The 20,251-nt window shown below is 36.0% G+C and overlaps 1 protein-coding gene across 1 annotated transcript; it reads right to left on the reverse strand.

Annotated features, from left to right (window-relative positions):
* Positions 1-238: 238 nt before the first annotated feature.
* Positions 239-19,821, reverse strand: mipepa (mitochondrial intermediate peptidase a). Its single transcript, XM_052616080.1, has 19 exons — positions 19,404-19,821; positions 19,150-19,323; positions 18,186-18,274; positions 18,023-18,109; positions 17,165-17,228; positions 16,890-17,072; positions 16,622-16,778; positions 16,412-16,460; positions 16,019-16,079; positions 15,858-15,910; positions 15,182-15,335; positions 14,987-15,064; positions 14,042-14,246; positions 13,818-13,927; positions 13,622-13,696; positions 11,974-12,090; positions 7,019-7,140; positions 5,736-5,809; positions 239-727 (listed from the first exon to the last, which is right to left on the reverse strand). The coding sequence occupies exons 1-19, from the start codon at positions 19,545-19,547 to the stop codon at positions 627-629; spliced, it is 2,097 nt and encodes a 698-aa protein (XP_052472040.1). The 5' UTR covers positions 19,548-19,821; the 3' UTR covers positions 239-626.
* Positions 19,822-20,251: the final 430 nt, after the last annotated feature.

Here is a 20,251-nt window from a genome sequence, read left to right on the forward strand (position 1 = left end):
TAGGAGTAAATTAACATCAGTCCTTTTTTGAGGACAAAAAAATATGTTTCATTATTATCAATATTAAACCACTTTTTGTATCTCTCTCACGCACACGGATATATAATTTTTTAGAATTATTAAATGAATTATATATACATTTATAGCCTGCACTCACAAACATTTCCCCCTTGCAAAATCAGTAAAAATATTTTTTTTTTTGGTAATAATGTTAAATAAATGAAAGGAATGATACCAGTGTTATTAAACATTTTATTAATAATTCAATTTCATACTTAAATTACATTTTGAAATTATTACATGTAGTCCCACCAATATAGTGTGATGTATAAAACACTTAATATTTATTCTGCATTTATGACTATTTTTATTGATTTATTTTGGTGAAAGAGCAAACAAATAGAACACATGCATTTCTGTTTCCTCCTGATTTTTTATGTGAAACATGACCTGGACAAGTTCTTGACATGTTTTCTGAGATTCACTGAGATATATATATCTCCCACAATGCACTGCTGTGAGATCGTTCAGTTTTGGTTCATGAATAGAGTCCTCTCTCTAAACGTGAATACTAACGGTGCTCAGTACAGTGAGGAAGATAAAGTGATACTGCGATGAAAAATGGCTCAGCTCTCGGAGTCCATGATGAAGGTTTCAAAGTCAGGGTCCAGATCAGACACGAGGGCGCTGACGAAGTCCTCGATGGAGGGTCTTTTCTGCAACATGCCTGGACACGAAACAAGAGAAACAGATTCCAGTTACATACACCCTCTCAAGCTTTAGCAGGAGCATTTTCCTCTGTTAATGACTTGTTTAATATATATACTTTGCATTAAATAATGCTAACTTCAAAGGAGCACTGTAAATCTGAGCAGCATTTACACTGGCAGAGACATTTAAAACCACGGGTTGAGAGATACCTACTGTCTACAGTGCAGCTCATATCTGCTAAACGGTGCACACTAGATTTACAGTTCCTCTCTGCTTTGAAGTCTGCTCATTTCCCCTTGAATAGCTGCCAATGTAAATAAGCCCTCCTCCCTTCCCCCTCGGGTCTCCTCTAAAACACACACACACACACACACACACTTCGCTATCTAACTGGGGACTTCAGATAGACTTCTATTGTTTTTATATAGAGATAGTTATACACTTTTTTTAACCTAAACCCACACCTCACAGAAAACTTTCAGCATTTTTACGATTTCAGAAAAGCTTTTAGTTTATTTTATACCAGTTTTACATATGAGGACATCCCCAAATGGAGGTTTTTGGCGATTATGTCAGGTTTTGGGTACATATTTGTCCCCAAAATATGGTTAAGCAGGCACACACACACACACACACACATCATCATGTCCCCTTATATTCTCTGCAGATTTGGGCTCTGGATTTGGTGGATTCTGACGTACTTGACATGAGTTGGGCATGAACCATAAGACGGAGGTAGTATTAAAACCTGCCGCTTATATAATCACCTGTCTGTCTTCGACTGCCGGCATTATGACGGTAAAAGTAAGCATTAGCTCCTCCGGCTGAACAGGTTTGTTTTTCAGCTGAATGCTGCAGCCACAGATGCTGTTCAGAGAGCTGAAGATGCTTTAATCACACAGGGACTGGACGTCTCCTGCTTCAACAGCACTTTCTATAATGATGCCCATTTCCTGAGCTCACTCCAGAGAGGATTCAGACGACAACCCAATCCAGGCTCACTTTTCCTTTTCCAAAACTAAAAAAATATACAAATTAAATGAAGGCCATATCCAGGAAGAATAAAGATATGGGATAAATGTTCAGGATGAGATTTACATGAGTGATTTCTTAGAGTTGGGCTGCATTATTGTTTCCTTTCATCTCTGGAATGATCTAGAGATCATTTAAAGCAATTACAATGTGTCAGTGTTTGTGTGCCAAAACGATCATGTTTAAGTTATGTTTAGAGTCATGTAAATACCTTCAACTGTAAATACTTTGTATAATGTAAAAAAAAAAAAAAAAAAAAAACACATATATATCCAACTTTATAATTCTCAAATAATGTATTATAATGACTAAATAAAATAACAATATATACAGTCACTGGACCTGAACACAATCCAGATGGTTTAGGGGTGGGCTGGACCGCAGACAGAAGGCAAAAGGGCCAACAAGTGCTAAGCATCTCTCGAGGAACTCCTTCAAGACTGTTGGAAGACCATTTCAGGTGACTACCTCTTGAAGCTCATCAACAGAATGCCAAGAGTGTGCAAAGCAGTAATCAAAGAAAAAGGTGACTACTTTGAAGAACCTAGAATATGACATATTTTCAGTTGTTTCACACTTTTTTGTTATGTATATAATTCCATGTATAATTCCACATGTGTTAATTCATAGTTTTGATGCCTTCAGTGTGAATCTACAATTTTCATAGTCATGAAAATAAAGAAAACTCTTTGAATGAGAAGGTGTGTCCAAACTTTTGGTCTGTACTGTGTATATATATATATATATATATATATATATATATATATATATATATATATATATATATATATATATATATATATATATATATATATATATATATATATATATATATCCCCAAAAAACGTAATCTTATCTAACCCCAACATTTTGAACAATGGCATATATGTGAAATGTTAAAAAATTATAATAAATAGATTATTTAAAAAAAGCAAAAATATTAAACAAATATGAAAAAAAGCTATATATGATCGAAGGTCTTATAACAAGCAATCCCACTACTAAAGTTTAACCACACCACTGAGAAATAATTCATCTTTTTTATGTGGGAACATGATTAAACTGACAGGATCAGACATTTGCAAGGATGGGTAGACTCGCCATATTCATCAGTGCAGGGGTATTGTGTGTGTCTTCTTACGAATCAAAGGGCCTTTCTACAACCCAGCTGTGTGCTGCATGAGGAGGCTCTCTGTGATTGGTCAGAAGAGCTGTTGACCGGGATTGGAGGGCACATCAAAGCCAGACAGACTCATCTCTCTTCAATTAATCCCTGTTGGCTCCTGTGAGCCTCCACACCTTGAGCTTGTGCACTTACGTGGGCACAGACATGGTGGAACATGACTTCATGTAAAACAGGACAGGATTATCAAGAGGTCAAACCAGGTCGAAGACATTAAACACTAAATGAAGTCTTCTGACCTGAGTTCAATGTTACGTGCTCTGAGAAACCCACAGACTGAGTTCCAGTGGTCCTGGTCTCTAATGAACACTGCTTCAACTCCAGTTGAGCAATGTTAAAAGACTAAGAAGATAATTGCAGCCTCCCTCCCAGCAGATCAAGAGATTTTCTGTTTGCTCCACGGCTTTGACGCACGCCTGCGTTTCGAACTATTTGAAACATGTCACGAGTTGAATGCACTAAGCTCATGATCTACCTGAAGGCTGGAATTACTTCATCACTGACTCTCTAATTAAAACTGGAGGTCTCAACGCTCGGTCCAAAAAAGAACATTTATCAAAATTCAAAGAAAGCTCAAGTTTCAGGATTATGCCACTGCACGTATGAATCATGAGGCTTTAGATCTGTTCACATATGAACTTTGGAAAAAAGATTGTTCATGTAGATATAATAATATATCAACATGAACATCATTTATACGGTTTATAATTTAGTATATATCACATAACTATTGTTTCACAGATTTCTGAGTATGCGTCTCGCAATTTTGACTTCTTGTAATAATACAAATTATGTTGTGAGGGTATTAATTTGTATCTTTATTTTTTCTAAAGATATAAAGTAATTGCAAATGTATAATATTACAGTTCTGACTTTTTTTCTTCCAATTTTATAAAGATCTTTCTTTTATATATATATATATATATATATATATATATATATAATGTACTGTATATAATTGTAGACTGAGATTTTGGACCTCACTATATTTCATTACTATATAATAATATTATTTAATATATTAAATATAATAGTGGATAGTGCTTGTTTTATTTTATTTTTATGTACTTTAAGTATATACACCTCCTATTGATTAACACTGATAGAATGCTCAGCATTCAAAACCAAGCAGCAGTGATGTCATTATGAAATTTGCATATATTTCATTTGAGGAGGCGGGGTTTAACCACACATGAAGTGGCACATTCCACAAGCTGTCAATTTGGGCAGATTTACTTCAATAGAAGCTGTTTTCAGACTTACACTATGTTTTTATAGCACAATGACCTTTTATACCTCAAAACATCAAGCGATTTTAGATTTCTCAGTTCATGACCCTTTTAACAATTTATAGCTGCCTTTACACAATACTATGTGTCAACATGTTGATTCCTGTGTGCAGCTGACTGAAAACAAGACACGTACTAAGTAGCATGGCAACGATTAAGCTCCTCTCAGGCATTTATGCCAAACATAACATTAATATAAAAAAAAATTGCTATCCTTTCTACCTTTCTATTTTCAGGAAATGCAAATCCAACGTTTGTGATTTTATTTATAGGATCTGATTTTCTTTTTGACACATTATAGATGAATATAAATGCATTTTTTTTCCTATTAAGGAATGTTTGAAACTAAGGTGAACCTGACCCTCCTGTGATCTTCGGTCTAAAACTCATGCATGCAAACATCTGTGTGCCACAGTGCTAAAACACATCCCAGCCCAGGTGCTCGAGTCAGCTATTGTTCTTTCAGTCTGTCCTTCGCCACTAAAATAGAGGTCCCTGGGAAAGCTGAGGGCCATGAAAGACAGCTCTGTGGCTGAAGAATGGCTGGAGAACACAGGGCTTCAGTCAGCGTGGCCGTCAGTCCGTCACTTTCCTCTCTCTGCTATGCCGTCTAATCCAGCCTGGACCTTTCAGCACCAGAGGCCTGGGGTCCGGCCAGCGAGGAGCAGGAGCCCGGCAGATGAAAACAGCCCAGGCTACAGGCTCTCTCAGGGGTGGCTCTTGTTCCACTGAGATCCGGGACAGAGGAGGGGGGAGGAGAACCCCTCTGAACCGGACACTTAACAGTGACAAATACTACAGAAGTAGCTAAGGAATCCGAAAATAAGGACGTGAACACACTTATGTAGAAATGTCAGTGGATACCAATATGCAATTATTTTTATTATTTTTATTGTGCTCAATAACTGAATCATAATATTTAATATTATAATTGTATCATTTAAAATGAAATTTGGAAAATAAAATTCAAATGGTAAACTTAAAAAAAAAGTTACAATTAAATTAAATACCATAAACACCATACCAGCTACTAAAGAAACAAGGGGAAAATAATAGAATGTTATTAACTAAATTTTATTTGAACAACAAATAAAAATAATTTGAATTTTTTTTTTTAAAGTTTACATTTGATAAATAAATAAATGAATAAATAAATAAATCTGGCCTCAGTCAATGAAAAATATATTCAAAAAGAAATTATAGAGTTATAGGAGTTAAAACTATCACAGTTCATCAAAAAGGATCTTTTTTTTTAACAATACCAGGGCTGATAAATTTGTCATCCAGAGAGCATCTTCATTTGTCCCAATAGTAATCTATTCTTAGTTTCTATTATTGCTGTAATATAAATAGCCTCTTGGCAATTTATTGTAAGTTAATACATTTTGACATTACTGGGGCAATTTTCTAGTTATAAGCATGCACTGATGAATCATTCAGTATAAGACCAAGAACATGAACTAAGAGAGAGAACAAGTTGAGTCTGGTGAACGGACACTGTGCTCATTCTCTCCTCTTACCTTCCACCATCAGCATGGGCTCCTTCCCTCCCCCATGAGCCAGCATCTCTCTGCGGTAACGCTCTCCGGTTTCCCTGCAACAGCGTGATCAGACAGAGCTTTACTTTACACTACCAGCATCACTCCCACAAACCAAGCCCAGAAACCCTTATGTTCCCTGACATGTCCAAAACTGTCCAAACAAAAGGAAGTGCTAAGGAACAAAACCACAGCGGAGTAGTTAAGATACCCTGCTATTTTTAAAGACCCCATGAAATTAAATCAGGAGTTTTGTGGTTTTCGGTCTGTGCATGTTAAATTCGTGGACCTCTTTAAGTTAGTACACTCTTAAATCCTAAAAATAATAATAATAATAATAATAATAATATTATTAATAATAATCCTCTTGTAGCAGATATGGACATTTATAATGTACAGTTTATCTGTTTTGGGGGAAACTAAACAAATATATCAAGTAATTTAATGCAGTATGGCATACAGATCTCATTCATTAGATGAATTTCATGGATGCATGCACTATTTAAACTGGCATCTATGGTTTTAACATCCATGGATAAAATATATTGTACAACCTTTATTTTTTCCTTTATACATATATATAGATAGATAGATTTATATATATATATATATATATATATATATAATTTTTTAAAAATATAATATTGTGTTATATATGACTTTATGGTATAAAATTATATTTGTAGAATAGTTACAATTAAATTTTTTTTTAACCTGTTAACCACCTTCTGAGCATATTTTTGAATATAAACTGTTATAAATATAGAATTATTTTATTAAGTTTGATCTCTCTTTAAAGAAGGCAACTGGCAGATTTTTGCTGAAGTGAAGACAAAGTGAAACTCGACTTAAAAAAACAAAACAAGTTTATTGATATGAAAAAGGCAAAAAAAAATAAAATAAAATAAAATAAAAATTACATTTTAAATAAATAACAAATTTGATACAATAAGGTTCCATTAGTTCATGATTCACTCTAAAACTGAAATAAAATCAAAGCCATAAATCTAAACAAGTTGTGTTTGATATCTCAAAAAATGAGCTTTCAGTAAGATTTCGTTTGGGTGCAGCTACGTTTCTACTACATGAAGTTAGCTTTCCATTCATTTCCAATCAGGACATTTTTAAACAGTAGAAGTGTGATTTTTATTCAGGTCCAATCAACCTTTTCGAACAACACCAGAGGGTTAAGGGTGTATAAACTTTAGTGAAAAACTGAGAGGGTTATAGTGACATTAAAACGAATGCATGTGTCTTTCACAAACCTGTTGAGGGGATCTTTATAGAAACACTGCTTCCACACCATGGAGGCCACTGCTCGTGACATCAGGTACGAGTAGTACTTCGCCCCGTAGCCGACGAGATGACTGAACCTCAGCTGCCAGGCCTGCAGACACAGACACAGCTGAAATAATCACAAGCTGCCGTAGGAATACTCCCGTTACATCGCTGTAAACCCGTGCCAAGTTATTTCCTAACCTGGAAACATGCTGATGCTAACAACATTCAATATCTCAGCTGCAGAAGTGACCCAACTACATGAAAGAGTCAAGCTATTGCCACACAATGCCTTCAGGACCATATTCATCACTAAATATTTACATTCCCAGAGCACAAATGGTGCAAAGGCTATTCCAGTGGATACGTTACTCTGAGCTAAATGAAAGAGACTGATAATGTTTTGGGTGGGTGCAAGTTGGGGAAGTATTTTGCTATTAAAACACAGACTAGAGTTGTGTTGAAAGAGCTCAGGAGCTCAAACGCATCGCTGAGGGATGGAGACGTGCTTAGACACCCGCTGTTGCCATTATCCCTGCAGAAAATGAACCGAGCACACTATGCTAGATATGACAGTAAATAGGGACAACGAACCTTTTCGTATATGATAATATCAGTTTATAGCTACGGCTAATCTAACTGGATGTCTGGGTTCATAAAAATCAGCAAGTAAGATGGTTGGAGAGAGACTGAACGAAGAAAGACATTCATCATCTCAGTCTTTACAGGTGTGTGGAGCCAGTGAATGTTAAGTGGACCACACTCAAATCTGTTTCTGTTTCTGTGGCCCTCACATGCCGTCTCGACACAGCCCTGGTGCTCACGCAAGACACACATGCCTGAATCTGACTAAACTGAAGGAGATTTAAAACCCCATCCCCCTAAAAACACATGAATCTCTACTGTATCTGATAAATTAAATTAAAAAAGAGCATGTAAATTTACATTTTCATATCAATGTTATTTTAATACAAAAACAAACCAAAACCCTCCCCCAAAACAAAACACAACAAACCCATCCGCGCTAAAAAATCAAGGTGAAAGTCATCATAGCTTGCGTAGTATAGACCCAGCTCCCAACACAACTTTGAGAATAGATTAACAGCGATATTTTTTTAAATTACCCGATAAGAGTCTCACACTAACGCAGCACGTTGACGCCGATAACGGCCCACCACTAATATATATATATATATATATATATATATATATATATATATATATATATATATATATATATATATATAATGATTTCTCTGGTTTTCTTTTAATAATGGTCACAAATGATAGAATTCTATAAAATATAATAATACAGACTTCAAATAAAATACATTAAAATAAACTTAAATAAGCTGTGGCATCATACAGAAGATAAAGGGATTTATTGGTTACTACGTTAAACAAACAACTGACATCCAAGTGAAAGAATAAACATTTCAAAGAATAACAAAACAAAACAACAAAAGAAAAAAAAAAAGAAAAACACACACACAAACAAAAAATAAATCAAAAAAACAAAACAGTACACAGAGAAACAAAGAAAACAAACAAACAAAAAAACAACAACAAATGACGCAAACCAAGAATCCAAACACAAACGAACGCCTGTTTCACCCTGCAAGCTTGAGCTTCACGTCAGCTTCACTGCAGCTGCAGACTCGTGAGAGTATTCACACTGGAAGCTAAAAACTATCATCTTGTTTTTAGAAGTTGGCCAGTTATCAACTTGCAAGTCTTCAAAGTTTGTCAACAATGGGATTCATATGTAATTGGTTAACCACAAAAAACTGTTCCGATCATGTCGTTCCAGTCATTATTCGATTATAGGATCTGCTGTTTTTAACGTTTTTTTTTCTTTCTTTTTTTAATATTCGAGTTAGTGTATGGCATACACTAACCCAAAGTGAATAATTATAAACTAGCTTAGATGCCTAAATCTTCCGGTTTTTTTTTATTCTTCATTTTCTTTTCTGACATACTCCAATTCTTGTTAAAACACACTAGACATGCTTGTTCTGTGCATTTTTAGCACTTTTTGTCTAAAATCATATTTATTTAGTCAATCACAGGTGTGCTGTGCTTTAACTGAGCTTGAGCAGCGCACAGAAAAAAAAATAACTCGAAACCATAATTTCAACACTGCTCACGAGAAGCTCCTGCTCCCGGTTTGAATGCATTCATTTGTTAAGATGCAACAAAACAAATCAAACCAAATTAAGAAGAAAAACAAAGTAACAAAACAAATCAACCAACAAACAAAACAGAAAGCAATACAAGAAACAAAGAAAAACAAACCAGGAAACAAAGAGAACAAAAAACAAACCAAGAAAACAAAAATAAATGAATAAATAAACTAAGAAAACAATTAACCAAGAAACAAACAAAACAAAGCTCAATGAGTCGTCTATACATTAGAGACCATTTGCTCTTATCACAGGACCTGGGTGCAAGGCTTTATTTAAAGTCTAACTACACAATTTACATTAAAACATTGCAACCATCTGTGCAGAAGAATTTTACAGATACACGTGTTATATAACTACGTACTGTTGTAGTAACTACATTATAAATGCACTGCTATCGTGCTACATGATATTAAGGACCCTGCAAAGACATCTGGCTCTAATGATTACTAAGGGACATGCTGGACAGTTTCTGACGCAGAATGAGTGTGTTAAGTGTTCCTCTGAAAGATGTTGAAGAGAGCCAGGGTTGTGTAAACAGCACTATGAGAGACACGTTATGGTTGGAGAAGGTGAAACTGCTGTATAACACAGAGTTAAACCCCAGAGTCTCAGTGAGACATATCCCATATGGCCCCTAATGACTACAGTAAGCTCAAATGCACTCCTCCAGTACTGAAACATCTGAAAGCTAGACATTAGCAAAAGCAGAACAGCTACTTGACTATCAACACCCGCCTAAAATCTGTATTGCATTATGGAAATATTTCCACTGCAGATGGGACCTGTCATGCTGCTGGCCATCAGCTCATTAAAAATGTACATTTATAAGAAATTTACAGAAATTTAGATATGGGCCTTGAACGAACAAAAAGGACCAAATCTAACATGGCATTACCACGCTTTTTGGACTTGCTCCTTGCATCCCGTGATGCATCTCAGCAGCCAGAGGAATGTAACTCTGTGTGTGAATATTCCCAAATATTAGCAACAGGACAAGAACTTCCATCTGGGCCACGTTTCTAACAGCTGACATTATCCTCCCGAACACTATCAATGCCCTGGTATCAGTCGAATCAATGTCAACAGAAGTCAAACAACTGTAAATACAGCTCTCTCTGTGAATCATAATCAGTCATTGGCCGCAATCTTTTAATATCTCATATTAGCATGAAACTCTTGTGCCATTTGTGGCAAGACATAAAATCTACCTCAGTTTGGTAAGCTTGATGTTGAGGATCATTCAGGAAACGGCACGGTGTTAAAAAAACAAGGGCAAGTAAACTTTTGAACGGGTTCATTTTTATAAATTCAACAATTATTTTCTCTTGTGGACTATCCGTAAACGTCTTTTGTGTGAATTGAAATATCTTATTCAGGTCAGTACTCTTGAAATAATGACCATTTTACAGAAACTACAAAGTGTATATAAACTGTACATCAATAAATCCTGAGGGAAAAAAACAACAACAACATATTATTTTAAATTTAAAAGTGAATTAAATTTATGCATTTAGCAGACGCTTTTATCCAAAGTGACTTACAGTGCATTCAGGCTACACATTTTTACATATCATGTGTTCCCGGGGAATCGAACCCACAACCTTGCGCTTGATAGAGCAGTGCTCTACCAATTGAGCTACAGGAACCCAATTAAGAAGCACAAGTGTCATGTGGATCATGTGACACTGAAGACTGGATCAATGATGCTGGAAATAAAGGAAAATTACTGCCCCGATCCTTTTAAGGTTAGTGTACCTTGGAAGGACGGATCAATGCAAATGTTCCCATGTGTGTCATGAAAAACTCTGGTTTTATATCTTTACCGCAACAAAATGAAGCGTTTCAAAAGAGCTTTCATTCTTCAATAGAGTTACATGCGGAGAGTTTAACAGCCGTGTGTGGACTGAGGAACGCTTTCAGTTGTTCTTTAGTAGTCAATAAAACATGCATCCTACAGGAACCAGAGACACGCACACATACTATTAGCTGCGTTCCCGTGAGAGGCTGTAATAACGGATAAAAAAAGGGAAGCTGGGTGATTTAGAGGAAGGTAAAGACATTATGGCTGAAGCAATTAAAGAGAGAGGGGAATATTTAGAGTTGGGGGGAGGCCTGATTTCCAGTGGCTCCACATAATTACAGGCCAGGATCAACGCTTTGTGAAGGCAATTCTGAAATAAAATGTGTTTTAGATGGCTCCAGCTCTCAGGCGGCCTTCTCTGAGAGCTGAGAAAAGCAGTTTTTTCCCTTCCAAAAAGACTCTGAGAGAAGAGTTTCAAATATTTCCCCCAGGGAGTGCTTCTTCAAGTTATATCTCTGCTTTGTTATTGCACAAAAAAAGGGCTGGAGAGCGGAGAAAAGCATTTTAATCCTTTAACCGTGCAGTGTCTGTGAAAGATGTAGAAAACCACACGGCAGGAAAGGGGCCACGACTAAACTACCTCGGTGTGTTTATGTGTTTTTGTACTTCAGTAGCGGAAGAATAAGATGTTATTATGGATTAGTCAAGGAACGACTCCCAAACATTCATTAACTTCAGTAACGGCAATGGATCACTTCATCTCAGGGCAACAGACCTCCTACACACAGTATGGGAGATGTGCTTTTTGTGAAACACATTTAATAACTAACAAATAATTCAATGTTATCCTTAAGACCATATATAATGCCTAAGACAAGATTTCCTATACTGATTTAGAAAATGATTTAGAAGATTCAGAAAAAGAAACATTATTTGATTGAAATGAAAAACGTACTGTATTGGTGACATATGGCAGGCCGTAATACTTCTTCTGCATGTCTATCATGATGTCTGTAGTTGATAGATTCTGGGGTTTTCCATGATAAACTTGATCCATGATTGCATAGAAAACCTGAAGAGAACCATTTACAGATTAGAAACCATTCAAGAAACCATTCAACAAACCATTTATGAATCCATCGTCTGTTTGACTACGTCTTTTATTAATTTAAGAACATTTCTGCCATGTGCACAAAAACTGACAGTCACCACTGACAAGCTACTACTAAATATCATAGAATTTCCTGTAAAGTTTCTTTGCAATGATTTCTTTCGTTAAAAGCGCTATACGAATAAACTTAGCTTGAATGAATTTTTTTACATTATTTATTGTTCAATATTAGCTTTTTCATTTTGGGAAGCAGAAAATATCAGAGTATATTTTCCAAATCGATTCTTCCTAACGGTGTCTATTAAATGCTAAATTTTAAAAGTACAGAATTATTACCTTCATTGATTAAAATTAATTTTATTCATTCAGTTAAAGGGGGGAGGGTACAACGGTGTTTCGTGTATTCAGAGTTGTTCACAGTGTTAAAGAGATGGATTCTCATAATAAACATGGCCAAAGTTTAAAAAAATAATTTAGAAGAATGACTGAGAATTTATTTTTTATTTTTTTCCAATTGTGGATCTAATGACGTAGACGAGAGTGGAACTCCTTATATGAGCATTAATTTCTCCCGGAAAAGCACGCCCGCGCACACACATTGACCGGAGGAGAGCGAGACCGCGCACATCAACACGTTTCAAAATCATCGGTAGCGCTGCGCATGATTTGTTCGAGAATGCCTCCAAATAAGTGCGTTTTTGGATGTGAGGGAAAGTTTACCGTGTTCAGCTTCCCTAAGAACCCAGCGTTACATGAACAGTAGATGCAGTTTGTTTTTCCGGAGTGTATCAAGTGCGTTTGTGTGTTCTGTTCATTTGAGTGACGAATGTTTTTTAAACAAGGCCTAAGTCGACGCTGGATTTGCACATCTTTTGCTATTAAAACATGGAGCCGTCCCTGTGATAAAACACCCCATTCATGGAAGTACAATTGCATCAGATTTCTGTATTTTGTTGGAAATCAGCACATAAGTGAATATACTGTATGTTAATGGAAACAACATGAAACATCAGTATTATAGCTCCGCCCACGGCACGCCTCCAGGAGCTCAGCTTTTTCCGGAAAGAATCTGAAAGTTGTATTTTTCTTTAATAAATATAATAAAACTAAAGACTTTTTGGAAATATGAAGGATGCAGTACTACTCTATAGGTCCTCAAGATTAACATGAGATTAGGTGAAACTGTGTGTTATGTACCCTTTAAATATTTTCATGCCTGGTTTTATAAATTAATACTGGAGCTTTACTGTGAAAAAAAAATATATAATAATTTGCCTCATCAACTCAGAGCAGAGTTAAAAAGTAATTATCAGTACCAACTAATACTTTTAAAAACAGTGCATGCTTACAGTATGACCCTGTGCACATCAGTTTTTAAAATAATTATCTCTCCTACGAAACTTGTGGTCATTTAGGTTTTATTTTATTCTCCACAATTGTGATGTGGTAATGTTGGAGTTTGTTCTCAGTTCTGAATGAGATCGTATGGTACCTGAAGTTGAGTGTCAGCCGCACCACAGACCTTCTTGGACTCGCAAAGACGGGCCACCATGCTTTGAGGCAAAGGCTGTGAGAAACGATATAGATAATAATAAAAAAAAAAGTGACTTGCGTTGAATTCAAAATGAGTTTTGAAATGCTGCTCGTACTGATCACGACCGGCATGAACAGAGCAGCGTAGAGTGTACCTGTCCAGTCTGATAGTGGCGAGCGAACTGACTGATCACACGATAGTCTGCAGCAAAATATTCCATTAGAATAGAAGGAACCTCTGCAAAATCAGTGACACACCGTGTTCCTAAAGACAGAAACAAGGTCACTGTGATTGTGCTGCTACAGGCACATTTCAAAGCTGAAGCAGAACCACAAATCTGAACAAAAAGAGCTCATTTTGGTAGTTATCATGTCATACCCGTCACATGTTGGTAGCGGGTGCGTCCTAGCATGGAGTGCATGGCGTGGCCCATCTCATGGAAGAGGTTTTCCATCATGCCCGGGCTGAGCAGCGTGGGAGCAGAGCGAGTCGGGTGAGGCAGGTTCAGCATCAGGACAACTATCGGCAGCTGATACTGCCCGTCTTCCAGCTGCCTTCCACCACGAATAGTGAAGTGGCAGTCCTGAGAGGCACACACATGATCAAAACTGATTGACTGCAATAAAATCAATTTAATTCCTGAATAAATCAGTTTTATTCCTGAGTGAATCAGTGTTTTTTGAACAAATCGCTTGAGTGAATCATTCAATGACTCCCGCATAATGACCGTAAGTTTTTCCTTAAAGTGTCCCTATTATGGATTTTTGAACATGACCTTTCATGCAGTGTGTAACACAGCTCTAAGTGAATGAAAACATTGTGCAAAGTTTTAAATCTGAAAGTACACAGCGTATTATTGTCTCTCAAAAGAAAGAGTGGACTCTGAATCATTGAAGAGAGTCGTTTTTAAAACTAATCCCAAGCTGTTTCATGTTGACATCAACGTGAAAAATTAGCACACCGATTCATTTAGCCACTAGGACATTCATACTTTGCCACTAGGTGCTGTTTTTGGTGTGGTAAAAATAGCCGTTTCCTCCAGTACGGCTGTACGCAAAGCAGCACTGCGCTTACAAACACTGCTTTATCAGACATTACAGGTGTGATGAAATGGAAATTAAATCAACCAATCAATGCAGATTAGCGTCACGCAAAGCAGGTTTTTTGGAAAAATGAATGACTTCCCCATTAAGTAATGTTTTCCCAAATGAATCAATGTTTTTGAATGAATTAGTTGAGTGAATGATTGTATGATGTTGTGTAACAAATACTTATTGAAGGACAAACCAATGGCACTAGAAGTAGATTAAAATCCTTCTTTACCTGGTGAGGTTTGTCTGGTCTGTAGAAGAAGTCACAGTAGATGTATCCCAGCAATCCCTCTGTTTCATGCACCACAGCCTGAAGGAACAATGCACAATGGCAAGTGACATTAGAAACTAAGTTGCCTTGACCCGAAAATGAGCTCTTATTTAAGTACACTAGGTTTGATATTCAAGCACAAAAGTGTGATCGCACCAGCTTGCGCACATCTTCGCTCCAGACCTCCCCAACACTGGGCTGCTCAGCCAGCAGAGAAACACCAAACAGCTGTGTGAAAAGACCATTCAGACCTTCCATACACGCTCCCAGAGAGAAGTACGGACTGTACAGGCTTGGCTCGATGTTGAATCTGCAGAGATAAAACACAACATGCCATGTTAGTAAAGCCTTAACGTCAATGCACAGATTTTAAAATAAATGCATGCATTTAGCAGACGCTTTTACCAAAGCGACTTCAGGCTAACAGTTTTTATCTAACACGTGTTCCCTGGGAATCGAACCCACAACCTTTTGCGCTGCTAATGCAATGCTCAACCACTGAGCCACAGGAACACTTTTTTCCAAAAAAATAAAATAAATAAATAAATAAACCTTTTTTTTTTTCTTTCTTTTTTTACAGACTACAAAAGAGAAATGACAAGAATGTGAAAATAAAAGTAGAAATCATGCAGCACAAAACCTTGATAATTAAAAACGTAAAGTAACTCCAGCCTTCGGATGTGCTGCTTAATATTTTTATGGAAACCTTATTACATTTTCTTTAGGGTTCTTTGATTAATAGAATGTACAAAAGAACAGCATTTATTTGAATCAGGACACATCTGTAACAAAATACGTCTTTCCTCTCACTTTTGATTCATGTAACTCCTACCTTTCTGCACGTATCACACCACTGAAATACGGATGGTCCCATGGCATTAGCTCCTACAGAGGAAGATTTCAGTTTGCAAAATTGTCCACTTCTAACATTCTACATGCTGAAATCAGATTATATGAACATCCAAATATCGCAGATAAATGAGCAGTGCTTACGGGATTTCTGGGGTTGAGTTTCATCTTCATTTCCCTCATCATTTCAAAATCCTTTTTCGTCCTAAAGTTGACAGAAATTCCAGTCCACATATTATATAACATATACAATGCAAAAACATGTACCCTACGCAAAAGTTAAATGTGCATTTTTTTAATATACAAATAATTATGAACCAAAGCCACCAACACAACACAATGTTTAGACTTTATTATTGCCACAATGTTATCCATAAATAACGCAGTTGATGGTGACACCTACAGGCACCTGCTAGAATAAGATCAAATATTACACTTCCTAAAAACAAACATGAAAACTTTTGCACATATTATATTCATTATTATGTACCAGCAGCTTAAAGCGATCGACAAAATACAGAAGAGAGAAAACTCAACCTGTCTGAGAGCTTGTCTGTGATCTGCTGTAAAAAACTCATAACTGCCTCTGTGGAGAAACAGACCTATAATATAATACGATATAATAAAATAACATTATTTGTACAATATTAACTCATTCTCACATTTCAAGTTTAAAGGCCGAAAATGAAAATGAGTAAACTTCAAAAAAAAAAAAAAAAAATGCTATTTCATAAGAATAAAGTCTACCTGGGCTTTTGGCCATGGTTCCTTTCAATGCTCTGTGTGCATACGATTCATAACCAACCAAGCGAGCCAGTTTATTTCTACAGGACAGCAGCTCCTCAAGTATGTGCATCACATTTTCATTTGGGTAGAGGAAAACTTTATACGCAACTTCCCTGACCTGAAAAACAAGTGCAGGGACCAAAAACACTAGACACTCCACAACAGAGCAACCTGAACCTAACTTGAATCAATCTTTATGCAACTTTATTAATGAAGGAAAGTGATCTACCAGATCATCAGGCGCATCTGCGTTCAGGCCTCCGATCTGAATGTAATTCCCGTCTTTAGTGAAGTGCTGGTGAATGTGTTCAGGAAGAACTCTCTTCTCGATTCGGTTGGGCATGTGGCAGCTCATCAGAAACTGATTGCTCAGATCCAACAGCTTCACATTCAGGTTCACAGCCTCTTTCCTCTGTGGAAAACAAACGTAATCTGTCAGATGCATAGCTTTGGGTCTCACACGGAGACCACTCGAGATGCAGAAGCATAAACAACAGTTCAGACCTTTTTTTTATCCAGATGGATTCCACTAATCTCGAAGTCAAACATAAACAGTTCAGCCACTCTTCTGCAGGAATAAAACATTACAGTGTGTTAATATTAAAACATTCTTTTTTTTAAAATAAACAAAATTAAAATAAATAAGATTTTAAGTTTCATCTACTACGCCTGCGGTTAAAGCTTATATGTGACCCTGGACCACAAAAGCAGTCTCGGGGTATATTTTTAGCAATAGCCAAAAAAAACCTTGTATGGGTCAAAATTATCCATTTTTCTTTTATGCCAAAAATCATTAGGACATTAAGAAAGGATCTTAGGATAAGAAAGGATGTATCATGAAGATATTTTATAAATTTCCTACCGTAAATATAACAAAACGTACTTTTTGATTAGTAATATGCATTGATAAGAATTCATTTGGACAATTTTAAAGGTGATTTTCTCTGTTTTTTTTTTTGTTTTTTTTTGCACCCTCAGATTCCAGGTTTTTTTTTAGTTGTGTCTCGGCCAAATATCGTCAGATCCAAACAAATCATACATCAATGGAAAGCTTATTTAAATTGACACTTAAGACTGTTTTTGTGGTCCAAGGTCACATATATAGGTGCTGTAAGCAACAAAATAGTTTATGCTTCAAACCAGTGCGTTTATAAATAAGAAAAAAACATTGAAATAATATAGTAAAAACAACAGCAGTTTGCAGTAAAAAGCAGCAAAACGAGCCGATTTGTACCGCGCAAATTAGCTGGAAGTGGATGACACCGGAAGCCAGACACATTCAATTTTACAAATGTCCTTGCACGCACTAATGGGAAAAATAAGGTGGATATATTCAAATAAAATAAGAGGTCTGATTTATACCTGGTTTCTGGGTCCAGCTTGGAAACGATCTCTTGGTTATCCAGCAGGTCCTTTAAGCTCTTACACAAATCAACATTGGTATTGAGTCTATAAGAGAAATTAAAAATATCAGAAAATAAATTAATTAATTAATTAATTAAGAGGATATAAATTCAATGCCCACCTCTCCACCATAGTGCCAATGTTTATACAAGTCTTTTCTGCAGCCTCCCGGTATGACGGGTCGGGATGTGCTACTTTAATGAAGTCTGCCTACAAAAAAGAAAGAAAGAAAGAAAAGATTAACATTTAAAAAATATTACATATATATATAATGAAAATATAAAGGATATTTTTATGTACTGTATTTAGATATATACGCTATTAATGTTTTTGAAAGAAGTCTCTTTTGCTCATCAAAGCTGGATTTATTGATCAAAATACAACAAGACAATAATATTGTGAAATAGTTTTACAATTTAAATCGCTTTTAAACTTTACTATTTGACTATTTTAAAATGTAATTTAGTCAGTCTTCACTGAAATCTTTCTAATTTGATGATTTAGTGATGGAGAAACATTTGTTATTATCATCAATGTTGAAATGTAACATGCTGCCAGTCAAATGTTTTTTTGTTGTTGTTGTTTTTATTCAGCAAGGATGCATTAAATTGATTGACAGCAAAGCCATTAATAATGTTACAGATGAAATCTATTTCAAATAGTGCTTTTTAAAAATTGTTTACTTAAATATTCATCAAATTCTGAAAAAACCTATCACAGTTTCCACAAAATGATTAAGCAGCACAACTTTTATTTAATTCATCTTAGCCATCACACTAATAAATATTCTGAAATATATTCAAATAGAAAACAGCTATTTTAAACTGCAATAATAATTCACAATATTACTGTTTTTATTGTATTTTGTTTATAAAAAATGCATAAATATAAATCTATCTATCTATCTATCTATCTATCCATCTATCTATCGATCTATCTATCGATCTTTCTACACACAAACACACCACATATCCTTCAATCTGTCATAGCTTTGACTGTCAAATGAGAAGATCAGTCTTCTAAAGCTCTTGTTTTCTATACCCTTCTATGAATTAATGTAAATGCAGCATGTTGAACTGGTTTACCATGTCTGCCACTCGGCACAGGCTGTCTGACAGTTTGTCAAATATCTCCACGGTCTGGGCTCCTGGAGGACAGCGACAGACCTTCTCCAGCAGCTGCCGAGTCTCCTGCAGGGCTCTGTCCTGGACCAGCTCGAAGCCCCCCGCAGAGCTGAGCTCCGGGACTCCAAACAGACCCTGACAGACAGACACATGTGTGTATAATACTCTGATAAAGGACAATCATTACACTGACACAGATCCAGACAGGCACGTACTACGTTTTGGTGGAAGAGGTCTAGTCTCCTGTGGACTCTGGCATTGAAAGCAGCACCTACAGGTGACCAGGTGGTGACTGTCCTCCAGGCGCGCGCTGCTGTCCCGTGCCGGAGCACACACACCAGCGGTCTGTACACGGACATTACTGCACTGACCTCAACATTCACCGACCACTGAATTACCTAGACTGAACAACTGTTACAAACGGAGTAAAACGCAACTTCACGGGGGCTTAAGAAAAGACGCACGCCATGCTCCTTCCAATGACAGTGAGAATATTGATTTTACAGCAGCACTTTCGACACGGAAATAAATTCGTGAGAATTTCTGCAAATTATATTTCACTCTTTAGGAACGCTAAAATGTGTTTAATTGAGACAGTTCAGTTGATACAATTATTCACAAGATGTTCAAATATGTTACGGTGAGTTTAAACCATCTCTTGTTTGAATCGAAAGTGAATATAAGCGAATTATTTTTGTATTTCAAAATAAAGGTTCAACTATTATCTGAACAATAATCTCCGCAATTATATGACTTAGCGAGAGTTTTCTGTATACTACTACTAATAATATACAATCTTGATTCCTTAATATATATATATATATATATATATATATATATATATATATATATATATATATATATATATATATATATATATATATATATATATATCAACAACAGTACTCTGTATATTAATATCATTAATTATGTTATATTATTCAAATCATAAAATAATTTCATTAATAGTTTCACATAACTACACATTAACTACACACGGCCCTAAATTGTGGAATAGTCTTCCAATCTCTATTAGAACAATTGCAACAGAATCTCTTTTTTA

The sequence above is a fragment of the Carassius gibelio genome, chromosome A15 (assembly GCF_023724105.1).
Source record: "Carassius gibelio isolate Cgi1373 ecotype wild population from Czech Republic chromosome A15, carGib1.2-hapl.c, whole genome shotgun sequence".
Lineage (NCBI taxonomy): Eukaryota > Metazoa > Chordata > Actinopteri > Cypriniformes > Cyprinidae > Carassius > Carassius gibelio.